General features: G+C 43.2%; 2 protein-coding genes and 1 long non-coding RNA gene across 7 annotated transcripts in view; 1 reads left to right on the forward strand and 2 right to left on the reverse strand.

Annotated features, from left to right (window-relative positions):
* Nucleotides 1-999: 999 nt before the first annotated feature.
* CNOT8 (CCR4-NOT transcription complex subunit 8) lies at nt 1,000-13,151 on the forward strand. 4 transcript variants are annotated; one of them, XM_081851578.1, is made up of 8 exons: nt 1,000-1,185; nt 4,190-4,386; nt 5,040-5,222; nt 6,395-6,588; nt 9,452-9,613; nt 10,331-10,475; nt 11,740-11,850; nt 12,029-13,151. In XM_081851578.1, the coding sequence occupies exons 3-8, from the start codon at nt 5,106-5,108 to the stop codon at nt 12,176-12,178; spliced, it is 879 nt and encodes a 292-aa protein (XP_081707704.1). In that variant the 5' UTR covers nt 1,000-1,185; nt 4,190-4,386; nt 5,040-5,105; the 3' UTR covers nt 12,179-13,151. The 4 variants fall into 4 exon arrangements, with proteins under 4 accessions (XP_081707704.1, XP_081707706.1, XP_081707705.1 ...); XM_081851579.1 differs by lacking the exon at nt 1,000-1,185 and adding an exon at nt 1,267-1,414; XM_081851580.1 differs by lacking the exon at nt 4,190-4,386.
* LOC309336132 lies at nt 10,404-11,790 on the reverse strand. The gene is made up of 2 exons (XR_014153902.1): nt 11,663-11,790; nt 10,404-11,553 (listed from the first exon to the last, which is right to left on the reverse strand). It is a non-coding gene; the product is annotated as an uncharacterized lncRNA (long non-coding RNA).
* A 1,509-nt stretch (nt 13,152-14,660) lies between the features above and the next one.
* Nucleotides 14,661-26,651, reverse strand: part of GEMIN5 (gem nuclear organelle associated protein 5) — a 28,304-nt gene continuing 16,313 nt past the window's right edge. For both annotated transcript variants that reach the window (XM_081851500.1, XM_081851499.1), the window contains exons 17-28: nt 25,190-25,297; nt 24,784-24,912; nt 24,237-24,332; nt 23,701-23,838; nt 23,279-23,426; nt 22,396-22,515; nt 20,345-20,555; nt 19,181-19,438; nt 17,995-18,157; nt 16,413-16,926; nt 15,766-15,862; nt 14,661-15,069 (exon numbers count right to left, since the gene is read on the reverse strand). In XM_081851500.1, coding sequence (XP_081707626.1) covers nt 14,866-15,069; nt 15,766-15,862; nt 16,413-16,926; nt 17,995-18,157; nt 19,181-19,438; nt 20,345-20,555; nt 22,396-22,515; nt 23,279-23,426; nt 23,701-23,838; nt 24,237-24,332; nt 24,784-24,912; nt 25,190-25,297 — 2,186 coding nt within the window. In that variant the 3' untranslated portion in view covers nt 14,661-14,865. The remainder of the gene's footprint in view (nt 15,070-15,765; nt 15,863-16,412; nt 16,927-17,994; nt 18,158-19,180; nt 19,439-20,344; nt 20,556-22,395; nt 22,516-23,278; nt 23,427-23,700; nt 23,839-24,236; nt 24,333-24,783; nt 24,913-25,189; nt 25,298-26,651) is intronic.

A 26,651-nucleotide genomic window follows, 5' to 3' on the forward strand; every position in this document is an offset into this window, starting at 1 on the left:
CAGGCTCCTCAGGCAATCCAATCAAGTAACCTGTCAGACAGGAAAACAAACAAAGATAAGAGAAAAACAATATTGAAATTTCTGTTTTAAGACCACCTTTTCTGTGATGTATCTGAGGGGTGGTCTTAGGTTACACCCCTTCTGTGATGTATGTATCATGTTTCTGGGGGTGGTCTTGGTCTACAGGATGGGAATTTCAAAAGTCTTTATAAGCCATTGCACAGCATTTTTGTGGGTCCTCCTCCTTTCCTGCGAGTGAGGGGAGCACCCTGTTGCAACAGATCAATAAAGATCAAGCTTACTAGCTGCTTTGCTTCTCAATATTCTCTGGTTGGCCTCTGTTATTTTCTCCTACCAATAGGGAACCTATGTAAGGACTCTATATGGGCTCTTGGTTCCCCCTAAGGGAAAAGGGCATATTTTTATTTACAACACTTGGAAGCAAAGTCCTTACGGTTTCAAAATGCCTTGTGGTTAAAGACTGTAATGCAATTACTTGGGAATGACTCCCAGTGACCTGAAATGGATTTACTTCAAAGTCCAGAACCAGGTCTCAAGTGTGCTTAACATTACTGTCATGGCGTATTAGCATGCATTCTCACTCGGGAATAAATCTTATGGGAATGAATCCCACGGGGTTCAAGGAGGCTTATTATTATTCCCAAACCAGGCTGCTTTTCGGATTGCTGCCTCAATTGCTGAAGCAGAGCTTGCCAGAATCAAAACAAAACAGCTCGATCGCTTTCATAGCTGCCTCTCCTCCTTTCTGGGCGGCCTCTGCCGCCGTTGAATCCTGCTCCATAACGCATAAAACAAAAAACTCAGCCACCCCTTTCGACAGGACACGCGTTGCTCATTGGGTTTACCCAACGCCTCCCAGGCGCAGGCGCAGTTGGAACACAGCGGGGAGGAGGAGCCGCTGCAGGCAGTGTTCACGTGCAAAAGGGCGCTCTCTTTCCTCTTTCCGGCGTCTCTTACGGAAAGCCGGATGCTTCCTGCCCCAGAAAGGCTCGCTTAGAGCGCATGCGTGTAGGGAGAAAAACAGAGCGATAGAGAGAAAAAGACGCCCAGCTCAGCAAACCATCGAGCGATGGAAAATCGGTAGCCTAGAAGGGACCCCACCAGAGGAAGACCAAGGCGGCGGAAAGGAGCAACGGCCCGGCGCTCGGTTTCCCCGCGCTCCTGGTGAGGCGTTGGGCTCGCATTTAGGCCTTAGGCCAGGCGGGGGGAGGTTGGGGGCCGAGAGGGCGGGGAGGGGGAGGAGCCTCTGGAGGGTCTCGGGCGGGAAAGCTCCTTTGTTTGCTGACCGGATTTCCTGGTTGTGGGTGGTGGTGTTTTTTTTTTAAACCCTCGGTTCTCGCTTGCGTAGCTCCCAAGGTGGGGAAGGCAGAGCAGGGGCTCCAGCACCTCAGAGGTTTGTGGCGCCGTCGTTTCCTCCTCCTCCTCCTCCTCCTCCTCCTTCCGCGCAAGGCACGTCGAAGCGAGGGCCTAAAGTTCCGCGCGGAGAGGTTTTTCTTGCGTCGCAGGGGGCGGGCGAAGAAACACGCGCGCACGCAAGTTGTCCTGCAAATGCTTCTTTCGTGAGAGAGAAGATTCCCTCTCTGTTGGAAGGGATCAGGGACGAGAGAGGCTTCTGCTGCGAAGTCACATAGTCCACGTCGGTCTAGATTTCGTCGCGACAAAAGATTTTCTAGCGTGTAAGAATATTGTGCTCTTTATTAAGCCGATTTGTTTCTTCGTCCTTGTTTCCTTACATTTCTAACCCCGGCCTCCTTCCCTGTTACGGAGATCGAAGGAGGCCTCGCATTTAAGCAGAAAATTGGTATTTTTTTTACTCCAGTCTGTATTCCCGCTCGGGGGAGTTGAGGCAGTAGCCGAAAAGTACTGGTGAACGAATGGAGGAGGGTGTTGGATGCGGGTGATGCTTGGAGGGGTGGAAGCTTCCAGGGCAAGGAGAGAACCAAAGAGGGAGAGCAGAGGCTGCAAGAAAATACAGATATTTCTTAACTTCTGGGGTGGAGCATAGGAAGCTAATTCTGGCAAAGAAATGTCTGGGTGGATTGCCTTGTTAAAGGGGTTTGAGGGATGATTCAGAGCATAATTTGGAAATCCTGCTTTTTTGGATTTGTATAACTCACTGAAAGCAGAATGTGAAGTAGAATGATCAGTAAACAGTATTTTCTGCTGTTTGGGTGAGGCGGAACAGTCTGATTAAAATGATGTACTGTACAGTATTGTATTGCCTATTTTAGATGCAGCACTGGAGTGTTGTGGTGAAGAGTAATTAACAAATATACTAATATACTTGGAACTAGTGGACATAGTTTAAGAATTTTGAAATTGTTACATGAGGTTTTCTTTAAAGACTGTTGGGTTAAAAATGATTATACATAATGAAAGTTCTTAATATCTAAGATATAACTTGGTTTCATAGAATATTTTGGAAACAGCACAGTTTGAAGCATCTGTAGGAAGGCAAAGATAGTTCTTCTCAAACTTGTGAGGCAAAAATGATCCTGTTGATTTTTATGCATTTTTAGTACTGTTACTGCTACTCTGAAAAGCAAATATAAATAAGGAAATGCAAGAAGAATGTTCAGAATAATGGCATGGTTTTTAGGGCAGATAATTTTACTGAAGGTTACTTGGGTTTAGAAAAAGATGCTGGCAGATTCATATAAAATAGTGAAAAGAATGTTCACTTGGTTGTGTTTAGGGGCACTCAGAGCAGCAGGCTTAAAACAAAATCCTTGTTTCACAACAACCAATTCTGAGAAGCCTAAAGTTTTCATAGTCAAAAGGTTAGACAAAGTAGTGTGAAATATAGCACCATAAGAGAGGAAGCCAAGTTACTACTAGACCTTGAGACTGGAAGTACCGTATTTTTCGTCCTATAGGACGCTCCGTCCCTTAGGACACACCTAGTTTTTTGGGGGGGAAATAAAGGAATTTTTTTTCTCGTTTATTTCCCCCCCAAAACCAGGTCGGGGAACAGCGGGATGGCGGCGCTGCGCCTCCCCACTGTCCCCCGAGCTTGTGGGGCTGGCCGATGTCTGCCTGAAGCGTGGGGTGCTCTGCTTCAGCGCGCCCCGCGCTCTGTGCAGCAGGCTGCTATTCGCAGCGTGGGGAGCCCTGCGGGAACTCCCACAGTGCTCCCTACGCTGCGGATGTCTGCCCGGCGCGAGGGGCGCTCTGCTTCAGGGTGCTTTGTGCGCTGGGCATCAGGCTGCTATCCGCAGTGTGGGGAGCCCTGCGGGAACTCCCGAGGGCTCCCCAGGCTTGCAGATAGCTTCCTGAAGCCTGGAGAGTGAGAGGGGTCGGTGCGCACCGACCCCTCTTGCTCTCCAAGCTTCAGTGAAAGCCTATATTCGCCTCATAGGACGCACACAGAGTTCCCCTTCGTTTTAGGAGGGGAAAAAGTGCGTCCTATAGGGCGAAAAATACGGTAAATATTGTCACCAATCTTGTGGTAGTGAATTCCATAGTTTAACATTCTGTTACTGTATTACAAGAGGGGGAAAATGTCTTTTTATTTCTGATTTCTCTATACCGTGTTTAGTTTTTATAAACCTGTATTATGTTTCATCTTTCTTTTTCTAAATGGAAATATTTTTTTTCCTGGTTAGTTATTGCCAGTTCAGCCTCCATTGGTATATATATGAAATGGATATTTTTTGCACCAAAGTTCATCATACTACTCTTAACAACTTCATTTGCCTCCTTCTTCTTTGGCGATCACTTGTAGCTGAGGAAGATTGTCTTCCATGAATATGGTCTTAATAGTGAGTCCATAAGTGACTGTGGAGGCCAATTCTTATGTTGTTGTTTCACTCCATTCAGAAAGATCCTTTTGAAATGCTTTGTGATCTGTTTTGGTGTTCACTACTGTAAAAGAAATTGGTGCCACCCACAAACTTGGCCACATTGAATAACCCTGTTCTGTGAATCCAGCATAAATATTCTTCTCCCAAGTTCTTTGCCTTTTGCCTTTGCATGGGAAGAAATAAGAGTGATTTTCAATGGACTTTTTCAGGAGGCAGAAGCAGCAATGCATGCCTTGTGCATTTTGAATTTCTTTTTTTAAAACACCAGTCTTTTAGGAATGTGCATGTCTTAACAGTCTTTTTGTACATTCTCTGGTCAAGATGCATATTTATTTACTAATTTTATATCCTATCCTTCATTCCAGAGGAACCTGGGCAGCAAACAACAAGAGGCAAAGCAGCAAAAATATCTTCAAAAATATATTTACAACAGTTCTGATATGCACAAAATCAGACTGGAAAAGATCTCAACTTAAAAAGGCTGTTGAAAGAAGGTCTTTAGTAGTCACTGAAAAGGCTACTGAAGACTTGTTTAATATTCAAGAGGAGGAAATTCCAAAGGGTAAGTGCCACAACACTTAAGGCCCAATTCCTGCATTGTGTGGAATGGATCTATTTAAATTGTAATATCCAAGATGCATTGGAAAATGTGTATGCTGTGGCAGAATTGTGTACAATGCCTGCTCAAAAAGAACATCCTGTGGCCAATATATGGAGCCTTGAAGGAATATGTCCTGTTTCTGTCTCTAGTTGCTGCAGTCTACAAGGATCCAGGGCACAAGCCTTATGCATAGTCTCTGGGGTGTTGCTGGAGAAAGCGGATCTGTCTTCCAGTCAGTATAAGAATTACATAAATGCCTGTTTCGAAACAGCAAAACACAAATGTAGAAAATGCAATAGTTTTAGTGTTTATACCCTTAAAGAAGATACAAAATACTGTAATAAACCACTGATAACCTTGCTCACCAGACAGTGGCTACAGCTTTGCTATTGTTTCCCCTCAGAATCTGATCTGGGGGTTGGGGGAGCCCCTAGAGCTGATTTTGAGGGTATGCAGGGAGAGAAAGGGGAATTCTTGAGTGGAACTCTGCCATCTGTGACTTATTTCTAAGTAACAATGATTGGACTCCCTGTCCCTGATGTTTTTCTCCCTGTTTTTCTCTGAAATGAATATCTTGCTGGAATAAGCACTTGTCATTTTTCCTACATATTTAGGGTGGTTTATCTTGACATCTTGGCGCTCCCACCCTGCTCTTGTGATTGTGGTGCAAATCCCTCAGGATGCCAGCGGCACTTGCAGAAAACAGTCAGGTGATCTGCGAAGTATGGGCAAATAATCTAGAAGAGGAAATGAGAAAAATTCGGGAAATAGTTCTTAGTTACAGCTACATCGCAATGGTAAATATGTCTTCCAGTATTCAGCTTTCTAAATATAGGATTTATATGTAGACAAATGAGTTATTATAGCTTAAATTAGTGTGTTCAGCTAATTGGTAGATGTGATATAACACCTGATGAAATTTAGGAGGATTTTCAGTGTCCTTAATGCAGATTGAGATATCAGATGAGCAAATGCCTAGCTTCATTGGTTTGGGCTGTAGGGGATGAAGTTATAAGCAAGTACAAAGTTCCTTTTGCAATGAGGTTAAACCTAAGAGAAGCTCCTTCCCAGCCAACTCATATGGCAGCCTAGATTGATAAAAGACATGGTATGTGAAGATGCCTTTAGCCTGCGCCATAGCCTAGTTATTAAAAGATTGTAGAGCTTATGTAGATTAAATAGTCTCTAGTTCACTGAGTGACCACAACCTAAGATAACGGGTTCTTCTGTTCCAGAATCTGAAAATATGTAGTGTTTATGTGCGAAAGAGCCATGTCCCTTCCTCTTTAGCTTATGCAAATCCTATGTGAAACTGAAAAATTTTATTTCAGTCAGGAACAGTTCACATGTTCCGGAACATGGCTTAGAGTTGGGGGAGCAGGACTCTAATCAGTCTGAGGTTTGCTTTTTTACTTTTATTAAGCTAATTAGACTACTACAGTTTAAATTGTAGGCGAAGAAAACCTTTTTTTGTTGTTGTTGCATTCCTGTTGTCCTTCATTCCCTTGTCCCTCCCAGTCACCTTGTATCTCTACTCCTTCCGTTGAATTCAGGGGCAATGGCACATGAAGGATTCACTTTGCAGATAGTGCACAGATAGTGCCTGCAACAGGCTGGAAAAAGAGCTGCCAAGGGCATCTGAATCACCATGTGCCTCTGTATCCAGGGGGAGGAGTGGCTATGCAGTTGTAGTGCTGCAGGCATTCTCTCACTTTATCTCCCATTTTAGAATGGCTGGGGGGGGCCCAGATGTTTCACCAAAGATGGAAAAGGGCCACAAAAAGAGAAACTGCAGTTGGCTATAAGCATTATTTTATGCATGCTTAATTAACTTTTTGTGACGCTGATGCCAGGAAGCCGGCAACTGCAGAATTCAGGAGATAGTCTGTGGTGTTTATTGCATTGGTGTGTGTTATATCTGTGAATAGAACTTACAAGGTTTGGGTTGGACTTCTCTTTGTTTTTCTAGGACACAGAGTTTCCTGGGGTGGTTGTTCGACCAATAGGTGAATTTCGCAGCTCTATAGACTATCAGTATCAGTTGCTCCGATGCAATGTTGATCTGCTGAAAATCATCCAGCTAGGTCTGACCTTCACAAATGAGAAAGGCGAATACCCTGCTGGTATCAACACATGGCAGTTTAACTTCAAGTTCAATCTTACGTAAGTCTTCCAAGTTGGGGGATGTGTGAATCAGTTTTTCTCTGAAAGGTTGTTCCCACATAGGAGGAAGAGCTGCTTGCCAGCTAGGAAAAAATCCCATCTCAATATGAAGGGATTATGTTTTAAATCAATGTGCCAGCACAGAATGACGGGTTTTTTGTCAAAATGTTATTAAAAATCACTTTTAAACCTAGGATTATTGCCAAATTGTTCGGGCTTTAAGTCTTTAGCAGGCCCTTCACCCTAATCAGGAAAAAGTATTTCTTGTAAGTATCATTATAACTTTTTAATTTACGAATTGCCTTTTACATGCTTCTCATGGTAGTTTGCAAATATGCCATACAAGCAGCACAAAAAACAATTCAAGGCAAATGTTTATTATTTTTAAACCTAAAGGAGATACTTTTTTTTTTTTTTTTTTTTAATAATATTTATTAAAGTTTTCCAATTAATTACAAATTAATAAAACATCCAATTTCAAATCTTTTTCCAATTACATCCCTTCAGGACTTCCCCTTCCCTCCCCCCCTTGTATTCCCAATCTCTCAAATGATCTCAACAAGTTCTTCTCCTCAATTCAAACTTGTTATCCTTAACCCAATTTTTTTTTTTTTTAAAAAAACATTATTTTCCATTCCCCTAAAATCGGCTTATTCCCACCACGAGTTCCCCCCTTTAGAATACCATGTAGATGTATATAGCCTAAATAAAACGTAGTTTACGCCTTTAAGGATTCCACATTTCCCACCCCCCCTTTTCCCGGTTGCGTTCCCAATGTTCCTCAATGTCCGATATTTCCACGTCTCTCTAAATCATAGTCCTTTGCCAGTCCTCTTTAGTTTCGAATGTCCAATCATGGAAGGATTCTGTCTCAAAGAGAGGCCCATTTTTTCCATCCAGATTTTTATATCCAGGAGTGAAAAACTCCAAATTATAATCCTTAAGCTTGTCAAATCTGGATGTCCCAAATGTCCCCACTTTTAACTTGGTCCAATTCTTGTTATTTTGTTGTTCTTATTGATCACACTCCTCTTTCTATTTCTTTCTGTCCCTGTTTTCCTGCACAAATGTCCTAATTCCAAAAGTTAGTTCCTTTACAGAGGCTTGTTATTCAGAAACAAAACATTACGTCAAGTTCCTTTCATTCCACAACAGATGATTCCATTGTCTTCTTCGGTGTAGTGGCCTCTGTAGTCATAATAATGTTCCATTTCTGCAGTTTCCCAGGAGATAAACAGTTCAGTTCCAATTTCCAGCTAAAACTTGTAATGTCCCTCGGCTCCTCTAGGTGGATTGCAAAAGCTGAGTTCTCTTCCAGATCACATCCATTAGCCCTAGTAACTTTGTAATCCTTATTTAAAACAATTTGTATCCAATTTATAACAAATATAACCAGCAAAGTCCTTGTAACATAGTCTCTATCTTATTTTCCGCTTTGACAGCTCTTTGACAGCTGTCAAAACTTGCCTTTCTCCTCTCCAAACTCCGTCGTCGATCGCTCCCGGGGTTCCAGGGGGGGTTGTTTTTAAGTCCGAATTCTACTTTCCTCCTCCAGCTCAATCTCATGTTCTTCACTCGTGAGGTTAAAAACTTGCCAAAATGATGTTACTCCGATCTTAGTTATCAGATCCTTTGCTTTGACCCTTCTACAATGGAGGGGGTGGCTGACTTCCTTTTTTGCGCCTCCCCCGCTCGCTCCGAAATTTTTAAAATTTTTGTCCCTCTTTTTAATCCAAGTTCCAATTACTTACAGGTTGTTCTTTTAGGTCCGAATTTTCAAAGGAAGAAGCCAGCGCTCTCCGCCGAATGGCATGCGGCTTCGCACGGCAGGGATAGCAGAGGACTCAAAACACCACGCTTCTCCCCGGCACCCGATCCGTAGCCTTTAAAAAGGCTCCTTCACGAGTCGGGAGGGCGCTAACGGTGTCAGCCGAGTCTCCATGTCCACGGCCCCCGTGGCCGTGGTTTTTAAGGGTCCCCGCATCGCCGGTGCGGTAGGACCCAGCCCCTGCCGTGCAGGCTCCCTCCGGAGCTCGGAGGGAGTCCGCCATTCGGCGATGGCGCCGACCCGGAAGTCCGCCAAAGGAGATACTTTTTTATCCAGCTGGAAAATATTGTCAAAACATAAATGTCTTCCATTTTTTTTTACCCCAAGTATATGGCAAGAAGCTGGCATTCTTTATGGTAAATGTAGACATAGTGGCCCTGCATTTACTCAAATGTTCTGGGGCCTTTGTACTTACACACTCCCAATCTCCTATTTCTTTGTGGACTTTCCTCTCTCATTCCCCAGTGAGGAGTTTATGCTAGAGAGTCTGGAAGTGTGCTCTCACTTTGCACAGGGATAGCAGCTGTTCCTCATACAAGCCTGCCTGGGTTTTGATATCTTAGGGGGAGGCCCATCACCTTCACAGGCATGCTGTGTGGAGCCATGGGAGAGGGCCTTCTTGGTGGCTCCTCCCAGACTTGGGAACACCTTCCCTAGAGAAGCAAGACTGACTCCCTTCTTGCTGTCTTTCTGAAGCAGGGTGGGGGTGGGTTTAAGACTTTCTTGCTCCAAGACGCTTTTGGGAATTGACTTCTTTTAATGAAAGGGCTACTGTCGTGCTGTTTCTGTTGTAATTATTTCCATGTTTCACACTGATTTTATATATGTATATAGTTTTAATTCTATCAATATTTAATTGCTTTTAGATGATTGTTTTCCTCCTGTGTTTTTAGTGGTTCATGTTTTTATCTGTAATCTGTCTTGAGCCTCATTGGGAGAAAAGGAGGGTTATAAATAAATATTATAAAAGTTCCATTGATTCATTTAGGCACAGTGAAGACCTGATATATAACATTTATTTGCCCTTCTCACTAGGGAAGATATGTATTCTCAAGATTCAATAGACCTTCTTGCAAGCTCTGGATTGCAGTTTCAGAAGCATGAAGAGGAAGGGATTGATACCTTGCATTTTGCTGAACTACTTATGACCTCTGGTGTGGTGCTCTGTGACAATGTCAAGTGGCTTTCATTTCACAGGTTTGTCAAATAGCATTTCACTTCTAACATTTAGCCACTTTTATGTTATGTTGTGAAAAATTTATGCTTGATTGTAGAGTTTTGCATATCCCATAAAACTTACGTTGGGGGCCTTTCACAGAGAAGCTGGGAGCAAGTGCTTTCCGCCCTCCCCTTCTGCTTAAGTCCCCTTAACTTGAACGGGTTATTGAGTGAGGTAATTATGAGAGATGGGAAAGGTGATGAAATTCTTTGTGCTAAAGTAAGACTCCACAGTGTAGGATTCTGCATCACTGTTCTGTGCCCTTTGCAAATAAATATAAGCTTATTAGTCGGCCCCCTGCAGAACAAAGCCTGCATTGTAGGGGGTTGACTAGATGACCCTCGGAGTCCTTCCAATCCTACAATTCTGTGAAGCATTGTCTTGTTTTTAGTTTTCAGAACTACCAGCACTCAAGTGCTTGCAGGTTGATTAAATTAAGTACATGATTCACTATGAATTCCAAAAAGACCCTATTTGGGAAATGTTCTTTCCCTGCCAGAAATCTGCAGTAGTTGAGCGTTGAGCATGTACTGTTAATTAATGTTGATAATAATGATAACCTTGGCTTCAAGGTACCTTCTAGTAACTGCTTCTAGGATATCTCCTAGTAACAGCATTTTAGTAGTACCAGCCAGGTTTGAAAATAATGCATTTAAACCACTGGTTGATCTGTCTTTGCATAATTCCTTCCTCAGTGGCTATGACTTCGGTTATATGGTAAAACTTCTGACAGATTCAAGGCTTCCAGAAGAAGAACATGAATTCTTTCATATCTTGAACCTTTTCTTTCCATCTATATATGACGTTAAGTACCTCATGAAGAGCTGCAAAAACCTAAAGGTACAGTACTTGATTTTACTGTAATTGCAAAATTTGAGATACATTGGTTGCTGCTTTGTATAGATGTAAACAAAGTGAACTGAAATATGGATTATTTGGTAGGTTTATGGCTTTTAAAATAATAAATAGTATAACAATAGTAGAATTGGTTTGAATTGCAACTCTCTCTTACTGCTGGGCTGGGTACATGACCAGCATCTTCACAGTGTTCCATCACTTCCTTCCTATTAACCAGACTACCAAATCTCCCTGATAGCAGAGCAGATGAGCTTTGCCAAGATGAGGGATGTGTGTGGGAATCTTCCTTGCATTGAGAGGGAGTGTGGGCTGGTAACTGCAATGGAGGGTTGAATAGAGCTGAAGAAGGGACAGAAAGAGAGACGGGGGTTGAGGACAGCTGAAAGCAGATAAAACCAAGCTGCCTTTATGCTTTCTTAGAGATGGGTATAGGGTGTGGAAAACAATGATGGAGAAAAAGAGCTGACACTGACCCAACCTCAGCCACTGTTAATATGGCCCACAGAAAAATGGTTCCCTGCTACTGGCCTACTATTTGATGATCAGTGTCACATGCTCCTTGCAATAAACAACCATTGTGTGAGTGGCAACCTACTGTACCATGGTGTCATTCAATACAAATGGCAGAAGTGTGCACTCGATCCTTGCTCTGTGTGAGTAATCGTGCACATATGCCTCATTCACCAAGCTGTTTTCACACCAGTGTTATAGGGAGTCTTCCTGTGATCTGATGTGGTACTCTGAAAGAAGTTTGCGACTGGTCTCTGGCGACCTAGAATTTTTTTGTTTTGTTTTACATTTTGTGAACTGCACTTTTATTACTGTTCACTTAAATTTATGGCTCATGGGTTGATCAAATTGAGTTTGGAGGCAAATGTCCAAATGCCAATCCTGACTAAGATATGCCGATAGCAAAATTGAACTTGTTTGATAGCTCTGTGTTTGTATTGTAGTTTCTAAAGCTTGCTGGTATAGTAACTATAAATTCTTGTCCAAGGTTAACCTTATTAATAAATACAAGCCTAACCCTTGGCCTTCGATTTGAAATTCTTGTAAAATGCTGTGAGGTCTTTAAGCAGAGGCTTGACAACCATATGTCAGGAGTGCTCTGATGGTGTTTCCTGCTTGGCAGGGGGTTGGACTCGATGGCCCTTGTGGTCTCTTCCAACTCTATGATTCTATGATTGTCATAGGCAGAGAAGACAAGAAGTGAGGTGGATTAGGTCTTATTTCTTCTCTCTTGCAGGGAGGCCTTCAGGAAGTTGCTGACCAGCTGGATTTACAGCGGATTGGACGGCAGCACCAAGCTGGATCAGACTCGCTACTCACTGGGATGGCATTCTTCAGAATGAAAGAGGTAGGCGTGTCTTGTCTCCTACCAAATAGTGAGAGTGTGCAGTAGCTTGCCAGCAAATTCTAACCACCTTGGTATCTCCAGCTTTCCTTTGACTAGACAGAGTTTCCCTTTCCATGGTTTCTGCAGTTGGTTAGTCATACGAAACAACTTGTGACGTGTATTTTTTTCTGTTTTGCAGTTGTTCTTTGAGGACACAATTGATGATGCAAAGTACTGTGGGAGACTCTATGGCCTTGGTACGGGAGTGGCTCAGAAACAGAGTGAAGATGTAGAAGCAGCTCAAGAGAAAATGAGTATTCTGGCTATTATCAACAATTTGCAGCAGTGACAACAGAATGCTGTTCAACAGAACATGGGTCCATGGGGGCAAGCTTCCTCCTTTAAAGTGTTACATCTCAAACACATGGCAGAAGAACTAGCGTTTTTACAGAGGGCAAAAGGCATCTTTGCTATGAATCTTGGCTGATTCTAATCAGCAGTTTCATAATGGCTGGTAGAGTGTCATGCTCATAAGTAAAAACAGATACAAACTACAGTGTATATACCTCTGTTTTCTTTTAAAACTTGCTGAATTTGCAAGGCGCAGGTCATTTCAGAACTTTCAGCAGTGCTGCAGTTCTCTCATGCACTTGCAGATTTAGCTTTTGAAAGCTTATTTTAAACCTTTTTTTGCTCTCTGTGAGGGTGATGTGTTCCTAAGCCCTCTGCTAGCTTTTATCTTTTGTGTAAGTAATTCTGTGAAAGTGATCCATTCAGCCCTGGTGGTGGAGACATAATGCATGAGATGCTTACATCTTAGTAGCAGCCGTAAGGGTTGTGCTGGCTTGTATTATAGCTAGCTTCTCCTTTTAGATTGCCGGGCCATGTGTCATATAGCAGTATGCTTCATCTTAACTACCATAGAATCAAAACTGCCTGCATGATTGAGACTACAATAACAATGTGGACCGAAAATTAATTCCAAGTTACCCTTCTACCAAGTTGTTGAATAAATGGATAAAATCACACGTACCTACCAATGAAGGCTAGTTCAGCTTTTAGATGTCCCTTTTATAGTACTTTAAAGAGCAACCCAAAATTGTTAAATGGTTACAGACTAAAAGTGCATTTAATAGCAATTTCCATACAATCTTGAAAACCAAAATCTGTTTGAGGGAGAGACAAAATCCTGATAGTGTGGTATTTTTAACAAGCTTAATAACTCCCCATTATGTAAAAGTATTCACTGGTTGCAGTTAAATGCTCATGTATATATGATTGGTTCTTAATTTTGTAAAATAAAGAATTTTCTTAAGGCATGAGACTTTTTGACTTTTTCCACACTTCTTTTGAAATTGTGTTTTAAAAAGGTCTCCAAGATCAAACGCTTCAAAGCAAAGCTGGCAGCATGCCTTAATCTGCCAACTGATTTCTGTGAGATAAGTTACCCCCCCCTTTCAGTAGTTTTAGCCAATGAGTGATATCAAGCGAGTTTTTGGGATCTTTGGGGGTCTTAAAAGGCTGCTGTTTTCCACCCCACCCTCAGCTAGTGGCTTCTGTCTCCTTAGATCTCCTAAGACTTGTGGCAAATATAATGTACAGTGGTACCTGAATGCCACAAACCCAGAAGTGTTCCAGTTTGCAAACATTTTTTTGGAAGCCAAACCTCCATTTCAGCTGTCGGCATTGTTTCTGGGGCCAATCAGCCGCGCCTTGGTTTGTGAATGTTTTGGAAGTCGAAGAGACTTCCATAACGGATTGAGTTTGAGAACCAAGGTACCACTGTACTTACAGAAAATGGTATACTGAGGGGAGGTCAAGAATATCTTGCCTTACCTTATACGCAAGTGTCAGAGCTGCCTCTAGGTCCCAGCTCACAGAGGACCAACGCCCGGTTGATGTAATGTACAAGAGTCTTTATTGAAGTTTAGTTTCCATTTCAAACCCCAGAGCGTGCAGCCCTACGTCTTGGCCCTAGACCGGCGAAGTTCCCTCTGAGTCACTACCCCTTCCGCACCAGTTTAAGATCCTAGCCCGGCTCCACCTCCTGCGCTGTTCCTTCCTCCTCTGGGTCCTTCTGCCCCCTGGGGTTTCCTCCCTCCTGGACTCTTCTGACGCTGACCCCCCTGAGTCTTGCCCTTCCTTCCGGCAGGCTTTAGGACCTGGCTCCCTATCCGGGCTACCTGCTGTGCCACTCGCCTGTACATTTGAACTTGGCGCGCGCGCCCAGCCGGTAACTTTCCTCCTGACCGTTTCCCCGCTCTCCGATGGAGGCGTGGCCAGTCCTGACTCATCTCCTCCCTCTGGTGGTGAGAAGACTGGTCCTGATGCCTGGGACTCCTCCCCCCCACTACGCTCTGGTGGGGACGCTGGTCCTGATTTCCAACTGCTGCTCAGGGAGTCCCCGCTGGCCCCTTCCTTCTGGGGTTTCCCCCTTGGCACCCCCCTTGCCCTGGCCATTGGCGCTCCTCTCTGTGAATCTTCTGATTCGCTGGAGAGACTCGTGGAATCTCTCTGACCACTGTCACTGCCTACACCCCCCTCGGATTCCTCCTCCTCCTGTGTCTCTGCTCCTGAACCCCTGACAGCAAGATTAATTGATATGCATACTACAATTAGCACCATCCATGCATGTTTTTTGTCTTTATTCCCCATCCTACTTTTGGTGTAAGATATCTTCACAAGGTTGCAATGATGAGCGGTCAACTGCTTTGTATCATCCATACTAGCATTTTTTAAAGGTGCCCTTGCAGGTCCCTTCGTGCAGTAGGCAGCATCCATCCTCAAATCTTTGCAAAATTTGCTTATGAAAGCAGTGATGAAAAAATAAATTTCATTTTTAGAACATATACTATTTATTGGTCAATTGTCGTGCACAGAAAGTTCATAGAAACTATGTACGTTAGAGAATGTACATTAGAGAATCCGTCCACAGAGTATTGCCTCAAAATAGAAAATAAGTTGACAGCACTAGAAAAGAAAATGGATACTTCTGGTAGGTTGGGTTTTCTTTCTGCACATTATTTCAGAAAGCTCTCACGGACCGGCATGACTATGTAGAAGTATCTTGTTCATCCATTCTAGAATGAAACATATTTCGTCCTTACAAATGTGAGTTCCTTTGTATTTTCTAAGTAGTTCTAATGACTTCTCCTGTAATTCTGGAACTACTTCATGGTGCTGGACACTCATGTGAAGCACAACAAGACAGCACTCAAGTACGTCGGGGAAGGGAGAAACCTGGAAAAAAGAAAAAAAATTGTATTTTTACACACTGGAAACTCCTATGTATAACTCCAAGCTGAGGTGATATATCTTACCACATTTCCCAGCTGCATTATACGATCAATATAACGACATTGCCAGATTTAGTGCTATTCCAAAGAGCACAATATTTTAAAGCTACACTATGCTGCTGCAGTAAGCAGCTTTTCAGCTGCATGGGTATCTTCAGTGATGACTGCTGCATATTTCAGGTGAACATAACTCGCTTGCTCATAGGTTATCACACATGTATATTCTGGGGTCGCATATTTTAGAATTCATTCACTTTTCCAACTTGAAACTGTACAAGTCAGCTGTTTTGCCAACCAGTCATTGACATCATTGAAAGGGTAGCTTGAAATGAGTCCTATGCAGATTTTTAAACCAACTGATCTTGTAAAAAACAGGATTTTGCCCTCCAGCTGTTGCTGGACTACAACTCCCATCTTAACATCTGTAGGGCCACAGGTTAGCCACCTACTGCTACAACAAAACAAGCATCTTCAAACATATCTTCGAGGAGACCCAAATCTCTTGATTTCCTTCTGTGAAGTTATAACAATAATAATTTATTATTTATACCCCGCCCATCTGGCTGAGTTTCCCACAAGCTTGTGCTGTTAAGTAAAGTAGGGAAACAAAGATTTTGCTCCATGTTAAAGTCAGACTTACCTTTATACTATCTGGGAACTCTGCCAGTTTCTGATTTGCTTCTGTTAGTTGTTTTGTCAAATCTAGCAGAGAAACTGGTTCATTCACTTGTTCCTTACTGTAAAGAAGTTTTAAGAGATCACAATTTCAAAAATACAAAAAAGTTAAATATTCCCAACCTGCCACTCACTTTAACTTAGAAATTAAAGTGTGATTATAAGGCTTGATAACTTTGTGTCATTAAACATTATGAAACTGACTTCCGTATAATAAATACCACTATAGAAGGAATGCAGCAACTTGTCTGAAGCAAAAAAATCAGATCAGTTTTTTGAGAAGTGTGTCAAAGGTTTCTCTCAGGGTTAGTGTATCAAATATTCACAGCCAAGGTCTCCCTGAAAAGCTCACACTGAGTGGAGAGACTATTAACACCTTTTCCATGTGTCATATCCAACTAAATCAATGCAAATAAGGAACAACTTCTGCAAGTACAACAGAACTTCTCTCATCTGGTAATCCCAACCACACCGTCAGAAGGTCTGAGGGTTTGCTTGGTGTGTTTTTTTTACAACTATCACACAACAGAAATTTATGAATTGGGGCCTAGTTCAATGGGATTCCACAGCCAGCTTTGAGCACTACCATCATCACTAAAATGCACCACTTACTTCTGACTCTGGCTTGCTGGGGATTCAGCTAAATCCTGGCTGTTGGTGGCACTTTGGTGGAGGTTGTTTTTCTGATGTTGGTTGATCATGTCTGCCAAAGTCTGCTGAATTCTAGAGATGTCTCTCTTTGTACTTTGGATTGCAGCATATTCTTCTGAAAGGAGCACTCTACAGCCCCTCAGTTTTGCTTGTCTTTCCACTAAAAGGCTTGAGCTGGCTACTGAATCAGTCTCTGAGTGTGTGCAATTGTTATGTCCTCTTGAAAGCGGATCTTCAACTTCAGTTTCTTCAGGCAAAGAGACTCTTTCGATGTTACTCTGGCCAGGAGTGGACAGCTCAAAAGTGCAAGCCTCAGAGGTCAGCCCTGGTTGTTCCACGACACGCAAATCCACACGTTCCGGGTTCCACCAGAGATCGTATAGTTGCCCATAAGCTACAAATGCCTCCAGGCTTTTGCAGGCTGCCATACTTTGCAAATCTGTGCTGTCCAGCTTCTCTCTTAGATGAGCGCAGCCTGTCAAAACATAATATATGCACAGTTGGAAAGGAACATGGGTTCATTTACCATACCTTCTAGGCTGGCACAGTGAGGAAGGCATTCATGTGATGGGCTGCTTGCCCTGATTCACTCAGGAGGGACTACATGACAGGTGATTTAATGTAGAACTTCCTCCCCCTAGATACCCTCCAGTTTTTCATCTGTGACAAAGCTACAACTTAGTAGTATCCAAAAGAAGTAAAACACAGAAGACATCCCCGTCACTAAGCAGAGGCCAGTTTCCTTTTGACTGGTGGAAATGAAATACAAGAAGTGTCATTGGAAGTGGCCTTGCAGATGCCTCACTATGCCAGCCTAATCAGGGTCAGATACAGAGTGGAATGTTAGTTATTTTTTAAAACAATGCCTTGGTTTACACAACAGAACTTCTCTAGAATACTGCGCTGATTATCCATAATCTGCATACTGTATAGAACAAGGAGGACATAAGTAGTCCTCTCCCTTTCAACAGTTCAGTACAACTGCTTTGTTAATCTATTAATTATATTTAATTCTCTGCTAAACTTACAGATTGTGGTGTACCAGGGCAAAAAGTCATGGGTTGTATCCAACTAAATCATTACGTGAGCATGATGAAAATTTCCTTCCCTCTCCTCCTTCATGTGCCCTCACAGGGGAAGTTCCGATGCCCCAACAGTAGATGGATACAAACTCATGGTCCTAGCTTTTGGTGCAACACAGCTATCCCTTTCCTGGTTTGCTTATCAACGTGCATCCAAGCTGGAGGAACATGGTTGCATGCAGAGTACGGTTTCTTAACCCAAGAACCTTGGCATCCCATTACATGCAAATGCAGCCTCTGCTCAGTATTGCTTAAGTGACAAATTGAACTATGCCCTTTTAATGAATAAAAGGGAAGCCAGAGGTGCCAATGATGGGATCCAAGAAAGCAAAATTCTTATAGGAAAGTTACCAGAATACCATCCTTGGATAGGAACTTTGTAAGTTGGGGGGCTCGAAGTCTTGATCTGTTCCAATGGATTTATATAAAAACTGACCTAAATGTGGGATGAGTTTTTATACCTGTAGGGAGGAGGAGGTTGCAGATTTCTTGCATAAGTCTGAAGTTTCCAGCATCGTAGCTACGGGTCACAGCTGCAAGAGTGGCTTTCACTGTCTCCTCCCAGGAAGCAGTCTGATGGCTCAGAATTGCCAGTGTGAGATCGTGGGAAATATGGAACAAAACCTAGAGAGAGAGGGGGGTGGGGTGGGAGGGACCGTGAAAACACAAAAGGTTTCTGAAGATCTGACATGGGGAACCTCTGGCCTATGGGCCAAATCAGGCCCATCAGAGGTCTTAATCTGGTTTCCGCAAGTTGGTTCCTCCCCCTGAGTGATACGCATCTGCCCCAGACCCAGTGTCATGTGATGTCAGGCGTGGAACAGGCTCCAAAGGGACAACAAGGAGCCTTAAAATATGCTCCCAGTTGCTCCTTAGCAGTGAAGTTTGCATTTGGTGGCAACCTGGGAGCTCCAGAGTGTGGACTTTGACACTGTGGTTGACCGTGGGTCAGTCAATGTGGACCAAAAAAGGGTAACCACCCCTGCTGTAGAAAGTGGCTTGATGCTTTTAGCTGTGGTGATCACAGGGGCTTTTTTAAAAAGCGCCGTTTTTACCAAAAAAATACGGTTTTGAAGCAGGAAATGAAGCTCTCTCTGTCTAGCTGTCTCTCCACCCCATGAACTATCACGCAAGCCTGTCCACAGGAGACAGTATGTGAAGGCTTACACCATTAACTTAAGGGGCTGGCAACCAAAGAACCAGCCTGATATTCAGCAACATCCATGCCTGCCTACTCAGAAGCAAGTCCCACTTAATTCAACAGGATACTGAATGTCCAGTGGGACATCTAGTCCTTGGGAGATGAGAGTCTCTTCACTTGGCTCACTCCTTCAAGTCTAGCAAACAACGCCAAATGATGGAAAACACGCAAGTCAAGAAAACTGATGCAAGCTCTCTCTCAAAGCACACAATGCATATATCATGAAGCATAAAGTCGCCCTACCAGTACTTTTCCTAAATACAGAAGGAACAAAATGGATTGATTGAAATGGGGATTTACAGCACTAACTTCTTGACCCATTTTGGAAAAGCACGGCTAAGAACTATGATTAATCCTGCACTGTACTCATGGCAGTGAGATTACCTTTCCTCACCCTTCTCTCCAATTCAGAGAGATCATACAGGCAGAGCCCACATGCAAATTACCTGCCTGGGATGACTATGGCTAGTAGCGGGAGGATACTCAATAGTTCTCAGCTGTTCAAGCAGGTTCTTGGACTGCTCAGCAGTATCGACACCAAATATGCTCTGCCACACATCGGCCACCATTTCTGTGAAAGAGCAGCCTTGCTTCACTGTCCAGCTGTGGTAGCAAGGTAGGGATGGGCTTCGGTTTTCCACCAGATTCTTTTCAGCAAGGCACTTTTGTAGCAATTCGTTGACGCTGAACACCAGCCTTTGTCCCTGTAGATTAAAACCATAGTCAGGAGGAACAAGGCACCCAGGGACCGATTCATTTAAACAGAAAAGGAAAAGCAATCCAGAAAGTTTCTCGTAAAACTTGATGCAATGTATTCAATGGGGTTATATGGCTGAAAGGTAGATGTCACATCACAAATACAAATGTCTCTTGGGAGAGTTAGGAATATTTTATCGGAAGCTTAAATAATGAAGGTATTTCCTATTAGCAGAATTTTCCTATGGCAGGAACTGAAATTCTGATTTTACAATAATAAGGAAAAAATAAGACCACTGTATTGAATGAAGAGTACTTCTTAGTAAGTATGTATTTGGACTGTAGCTTAAGGATTTCTGTTTGGCTCTAGTTGTATATATACACGTACAACAACTAAGCAGACCTGCATGAAGTGTCTAAAACTAATAAACACTTCAGAGGCAAGTGCTAATAGCTGTGAAAACAGTGTTTCTACTTGAAACAAGAAGTAGATTACCATGCTGAATGGTTGACTGTATTGTATAACTTGTCACATTTGAGATACTTCATCTCATAAGTTGTGTTATTGATAACTTTTCCATGAAAAAGCAGGCTTTAACTCTATTTGTAGTCATGGATTCTGTTTTCAAGCAATTAAGATGGTAGACTTTAATAAGTTATTTGAATTACAAAGAGATATACTATTTAAACCAATTATTTTAAATGACACAATATACATTAAAAAGAGCACTTTTAAAATTCAGATTTTTAGAAAAAGAAATCACTTTTTCACATTTACCCTGAGTAGGAATGATCATTTGGGCTTGCAAAGCTAACCAGTATCTCCCTCTGAACAAAAATGCACAGGACTGAACAGGTGATACAACTCCAGAGTCATCCATGCTGCAACAGTAAAAGGAGTAACACACACTGACCAACAAACTCTCATGCTGCTGGAGGACATCCTGTGCCCCAACCCAATTCTTGGAAGACAGAAGTTCTTGGGCGCATTTGAAGGAGAACATCGTTGACAGATCTTTCTCTCCAGCTATCAGAGCCAGCTCAGCAGCAGCTTTAAGGGAGGTGGTATCGGCCTTTTTAGCCAGCACTTTGGCTGCATCATAGGGAGAGGCAGCTCCCAGGTAACTGAAAGGGAACCATCAACAAAAGAAACTCTTATTTCACCAGCAGACACTTTGTTTCAAGACAATTTAACCACCCAAGTCAAAAGTTAAGTCTAATCTAGTGCAAATAATTGATGTTTTCGAATTATGGTGCTGGAGGAGACTCTTGAGAGTCCCATGGACTGCAAGAAGATCAAACCTCTCCATTCTTAAGGAAATCAGCCCTGAGAGCTCACTGGAAGAACAGATCGTGAAGCTGAGGCTCCAGTACTTTGGCCACCTCATGAGAAGAGAAGAGTCCTTGGAAAAGACCCTGATGTTGGGAAAGATTGAGGGCAAAAGGAGAAGGGGACGACAGACGATGAGATGGTTGGACAGTGTTCTCAAAGCTACAAACATGAGTTTGACCACACTGCGGGAGGCAGTGGAAGACAGGAGGGCCTGGCATGCTTTGGTTCATGGGGTCACGAAGAGTCGGACATGACTAAACAACAAGTGCAAAAGCGCTGTGGTTCAACTGCTGACTGGAGTAGAATATCAATACCATGTTAAAACACTGCTGAAAGAATTGGACTTGCTACCAAGCTAAGTTCAGCATGCTGGTTCTGGTTGCAAAGTGCTACAGCAGCTTTAGAATGCCTAAATGAATGTCTCTCCCTTTAGACACCCAACCAATCTCTGTACGCGGCAGTGAACTGGACCCAATGTGGCAGCACCCACCCTCTGCAACACCCAGCAGGTGCCCTCTCTTATTATCTTTACAGCACTTGATGAAGACCTTCCTCTTCCAGAAAGGTTTATAACTGGAGATTCTTATCCCAGTCTACATCTGTACCAAATCTGAAATTGTTTTTATTTTTAAAACATATGGGAAGCAATTCACAAATGAAAAAAAATCATTTTCACTTTCTTGAAGTACCTGATTTTATATCAAGGCTGGTTCAGGGAGTACTGGGTGACTCAAAATGAGATCACTAAAATGATTGCTTACGCTTGTCCAATTCTGATGGTCAAAATTAGATTTAAGATACATATGTGAATCAAGCTGGTTGAACAAACAAACAATGTCTGGCACCACCAGTGCAACATCCTGCTAAGACCCAGGTTCGTTTATGGCATAAAGGGGAAATCTTTATCTCCCTTGACCTTGATGGGCCAACTATTGACAGGTGAGCAGGACTACACACCTATCAAAAGTTGGCCCACCCAGGGTGGGGGGAGATACTCCTCAAGCCCATCACTGATACATGGGGAATTCATTCCTGTTTTATGCAGCATTTCCTGGTGGGAACTGGCTTGCATGACCCAACTGAACAGGACTGATGTCCCTGCACAAAAGAAGCAATCAGAATAGAGGTATGTGTTTTAGTGCTCTTTGCTGAAACTTTGGGGCAATCCACACATTCCTAGAGGGAACGGAGCAGGATTCAACTCCTTATGCATCAGATCCATCCTGCTGTCTGCAGCTGGCATTTCTACCTTGCATATGATGTCAGGTGCAGGTGGCTGGAATTTTGGAAAAATGACCTTGTGGGCCCAGTACGTCAGGCAACCTGCAGGTTCCTCACCCCTGCCTAAGAAGCAGCTGAAGGGAAGCGGTTCAATATTCACCATGGCCATTACTGCACATCACACTGAGGATGGCAAAGATCAGGTTGAAGTGAACAGCATTGAGCTGGCTGTCACATTCCAAAATCTGTGGATCACAGTTCTACAGTACTCTGCACCAATTAAATGATTGTGCCCTCCAACATCTCATGTTGGAAGGCTCTCCAAAACAACCAAATTATTTAGGAGATCCTGGCTCTTAGGTTCAAAACAGCTCTCATTTAAAGTAAGAAAAGTGTTGCTTGCACCAATACCATTTGGCTGCCATGGAATAATGGCCGTCCTTCTCCAGCACTGCTGCCCAGCTGGTGTACAAATCCTTCAGAACGGGATCTTCAGGACGCAACCTAGCCTTGGCAACTGCAGTGGCTTCCCTGGAGGAAATGAGAAAACCATTTAGATACACCACACTAATGCACAGGAAAAACGAGCACGCTTCCGTTTACTTCAAAAGGAAGTTGATCCTAACAATGATCATGAATTGATTCTACTTCATTCAGATGCCAAGGCATTCAGTAAACCAGCAACAGTCTAACTTGAATGACTTGTAGTACTGTTGCATTATCTGTGAACTTTACAGGCTCACATACACATGCACAGCAGTAGAGAAATCACACGATTGCTCAAAAGTTGGCAAGTCTTTCATGTATGTGTGAATTACTGTCACTGGAAGGATTTTATCTGCGTAGTAACAGGCATATATGACCTATCTATGACCATTCATCTTGAATGGTTCATGTACAAGCGAGTACTCACTTGATCTTTTGGGGCTTGAACACATGTGTGAATTGGGCCAGGTTCTTTACCAGGTGGGATAGAATACAGTGGTATTTAAAATGAGAAAAGTAACTACATCAGCTCCTTACGCAGCTCTAACACAACCGTTTATTACACCCTTGCACTAAACTTGATATCCATCTTTGCCCACTGCCACTTAAAAGGCTGCCAGCTATGGAATTATCTGGCAATACATTTTCCTTCGTTACATATCCAGAAATGCAACTGAAGGAATGGATCTGAGTGTTCACTATTCCCAGGACTTTTAATAACTAGGATTTAATGTATTTTAGTTTTTAAGTGCCGGGGGGGGGGGGGGTTCTACATTGTAACCCATCAAAACAACAGGAGTATAGTAACCTGAAAAGGTTGTGTGATTTCAGCAGCTCCACAGCCTCATACACTTTATGAATGGAGAGGAGATGGGATGCGGCTTTAACGTACTGCTCTTGAAAAGAGAGCTGCTTTGCGAAGGCTTCTACAGTCCATGCCCAGGTCTGATAGCCAGCTGAAACAGTGACAGCAAAATTATAATACAACAATGAAGTGAACACATACAAGAAAGGACTTCCTACAAGAACGGAAAAACATTCTTGTCTTGTAGTGTAAAGATAACGCAGGATTCTTAACTGTGGGGGAGGAAACCACTTTAGAATTATTCTGTTCTCCGGAGTCCAGCCACTAAGCCCTCAGAGTAGCCTGGTTTTGCTGTGTCTGGATTAAGCCTGCTTGGTAGCAAAGTAGCAGGTGCTTCTTTCGGGGTGAGGGATATCAAAACATACCCATTGGCGAAATGGCCACCAGCTGGTCTGTCAGCTCTCCCCTTTCTGCAGCGGACTGAAGAGCACTTTTCAGATCTCCTTTCCACAGCATGAGCTGCTGAAATAATTCCGGGTGTCCATTCTCCAAGTGGCTTTTTCCTGTGGGAAACAAAACATGTTCCCTGGTTAGCACCACAGAAGGAGAACGGAAAAATGCGTAAAGCAAAACAACGATAAAATATTCAAGTCACCACTGGAACACAATGTCTATACCAGCTTTCTACTATGAGCTCTTCAGTTTAATGGTGAAATTTTGAGACCATGCTGCCACCTCAGCCCCTTAAACACCCACCCTACCCACACCATCCTTATTTTCTGTAGTTGGAATGAATATTAGGCAATTTGTCATACAAGCGTACAAGAGAATGTAGAGGAGCCACTTATTTCAAGGTTAAAGCTTGATGGATTCACTAGGTACTAAACAGCCACACAAATATCAACCCCCCCCCCCAAAAAAAAGAAGGTGGGAAAACCTGAGTTAGGATTCAAGGACTAACCTTCTGCTTCTATCATTCTGTACAGGGCAGGTCTGTCTGTGAATAGCCCCAAATGGATAGGATCCTTTGAACAAGAGGATATATCTTCATTCTGAGCTATAAGAAAGAAAACAAAATCACCTTCTGTTTCACATATACGTTTATGTTCCTCATGACAGGGTAAAATATTTTGAGTAGTTTTACAGTTCTCGATTACTTATAAAGCACTATTAATATACAAAGAACTTAGTGAAGTTTGCGGCCCGGCCTAAAACCATAATTACTTTAAGAACTCCCACCCCCCGCCCAAGAACAGATTCCAGATGACCACTCAGATTGAGGCTCTCCCATACACACATTCTTCTTATGTTCAGTTTGATGTCCTTTTGTTCGCAAGTAGATTTTCTGCTTAATCTCTGGAATCGCAATTTACTGTTTCATATGTATTCATCTATTAAAGACACCCTGGCCTACTTTGCATATTTTCAACCCATGTTATTTAACAGTACACACATTTCAGCTGAGCACAGTCAAGTGTAGCCATCATTACTGAATTTGCTGCCCATACCTTTGGAGTGCAAGAAAGCTGCTAGTCTCATACAGTCCTGGTGCAGGTCTTCTTTTGACCTATGGTCCATAGATGTGCTGAGAGGTAGGATGGAGCGAGGCTTTTTCCTCTTCATAGAAGAATCTGATCCTGAGAAGAGAGTTGCCATATCGTTCTAGGCTACAAGTGGGAATCTCTAGCCACAGGCTTGTATCATTATTTAAGAGCTAAAGTAGCCCTCCCCAACCTAGTGCTCGCCAGGTATTTTGGACTCCTATAAGCCCCAAGCAGCATGGCTGACGGTCAGGTGCGCTAAACCACAATTAGTAATACAAGCAAATGTATTTCCTTTTTAAAGCAAAGAAGGCTTAACATGTCCCCATCCTATGTAGCCTCCCTAGATTTCTCCTATCGGATGCATACCTACCTGGTTTAAACTGATCCTTCCTCACAAGCGGGGTCTTGTGGATCACAGGTGGTTTTGGAATATCGGTCACACAGGCAAGCGGTGAACACACTGGAGAATCCTTATGAACTACAGTGAACAAAGCTACATTTGCATAATGTCTAGCATAAAAATGGCCAACTTTATACATGCTATGGAAACAGAAACTTGAAAAAATAAATAAAAGCTGGGCAAAATAGAACTGATGTTCACATGCTTCTTATTTCCTATGAAATATTTAATGGCCTCTGGCTTTCAACCCTGGTTGAAAAACAGGTAAAGTGTAGGGGGCCGCTAGGGGCGCATTGGAAGATGACCGACAATACCATCTCTCCGGCTCACATGAGGTAATTAAGAGGCTAATATGGGAGTAATTACCGTATTTTTCGCTCGATAACACGCACCTGACCATAACACGCACATAGTTTTTAGAGGAGGAAAACAAGAAAAAATAATTCAGAATGAAACAGTGGATGTATCATTTTTGTGCTTCATGCTGTGGCCACAGACATGTGATCGGACGGTGAGTTTGGGGTAGCCCAATGCAAAAATCCTGAGAATCCATGTGGATCTGTGCTTTGTAACCACGTTTTTGCACCGTTGCAGCCCCAGGCAACAGTGGGTGCGTGATTTTTTTGGTGCAGGCTGTAGCCATGGACATGCTATGTGATCTGATGGTGAATTTGGGGTGACCCAATGCAAAGATCCTGAGGATCCATGTGGATCCGTGCTTTGTAACCACGTTTTAAGTGGGGAGGGAAGGAAAAACACAGAAGGGACAAGGAGCACCGAGAGGGGTGTGCGGAGAAGCAGCTGGCTAAGAATGCAGGAGAGGGGTTTTACCGGAGGAAGGAAAGGAAGGCAAAAGTTCACCCAGCCAGCCAGCCAGCCAGCTCTCTCTCTCTCTCTCTCCCCCCCCCCCGCATGTTGCCTGCGAGTCCCTAGACGCAGCAGCAGCAGCACCGGAGCACGGAGAGGAATTAGAAGGAAGGACGCTCTGCTTTCCCCTCTGCTTGCCTGGAGGGGAGGGGTTTTCTCTGCTCTTTGTTCCGTTTGAGCAAACACAGTAACGAAACAGAAGTAGGTGGGCAGTAAGACCCTGAGGCAGAATGCAGGAAAGCAGCAGCTTCCTCTTTTCAAGGCTTCCCTTCTCCAGACGAATTGATATTTGCCTGATTTTTGCCTTCACTCACGCCAGTCCAGGGACAACACATTCGCTCAATAACACGCACAGACATTTCCCCTTACTTTTTAGGAGAAAAAATCTGCGTGTTATAGAGGGAAAAATACGGTAGCCTCCCAGGTTTTCCTAGGGGGATTGGGAAAACCCTGCCTCATCCTGTGGTTGTCTATAAATCACCCCCGAGTTCGAAAGAAGGAAGGGGTAAGGGCACTAGATGGAAAGCCCTTGTGTGAGTTTTTTTTGCTCTCCCGGACGCTACTT

This window comes from Podarcis erhardii (genome assembly GCF_964252035.2).
Source record: "Podarcis erhardii genome assembly, chromosome: 2".
NCBI lineage: Eukaryota > Metazoa > Chordata > Lepidosauria > Squamata > Lacertidae > Podarcis > Podarcis erhardii.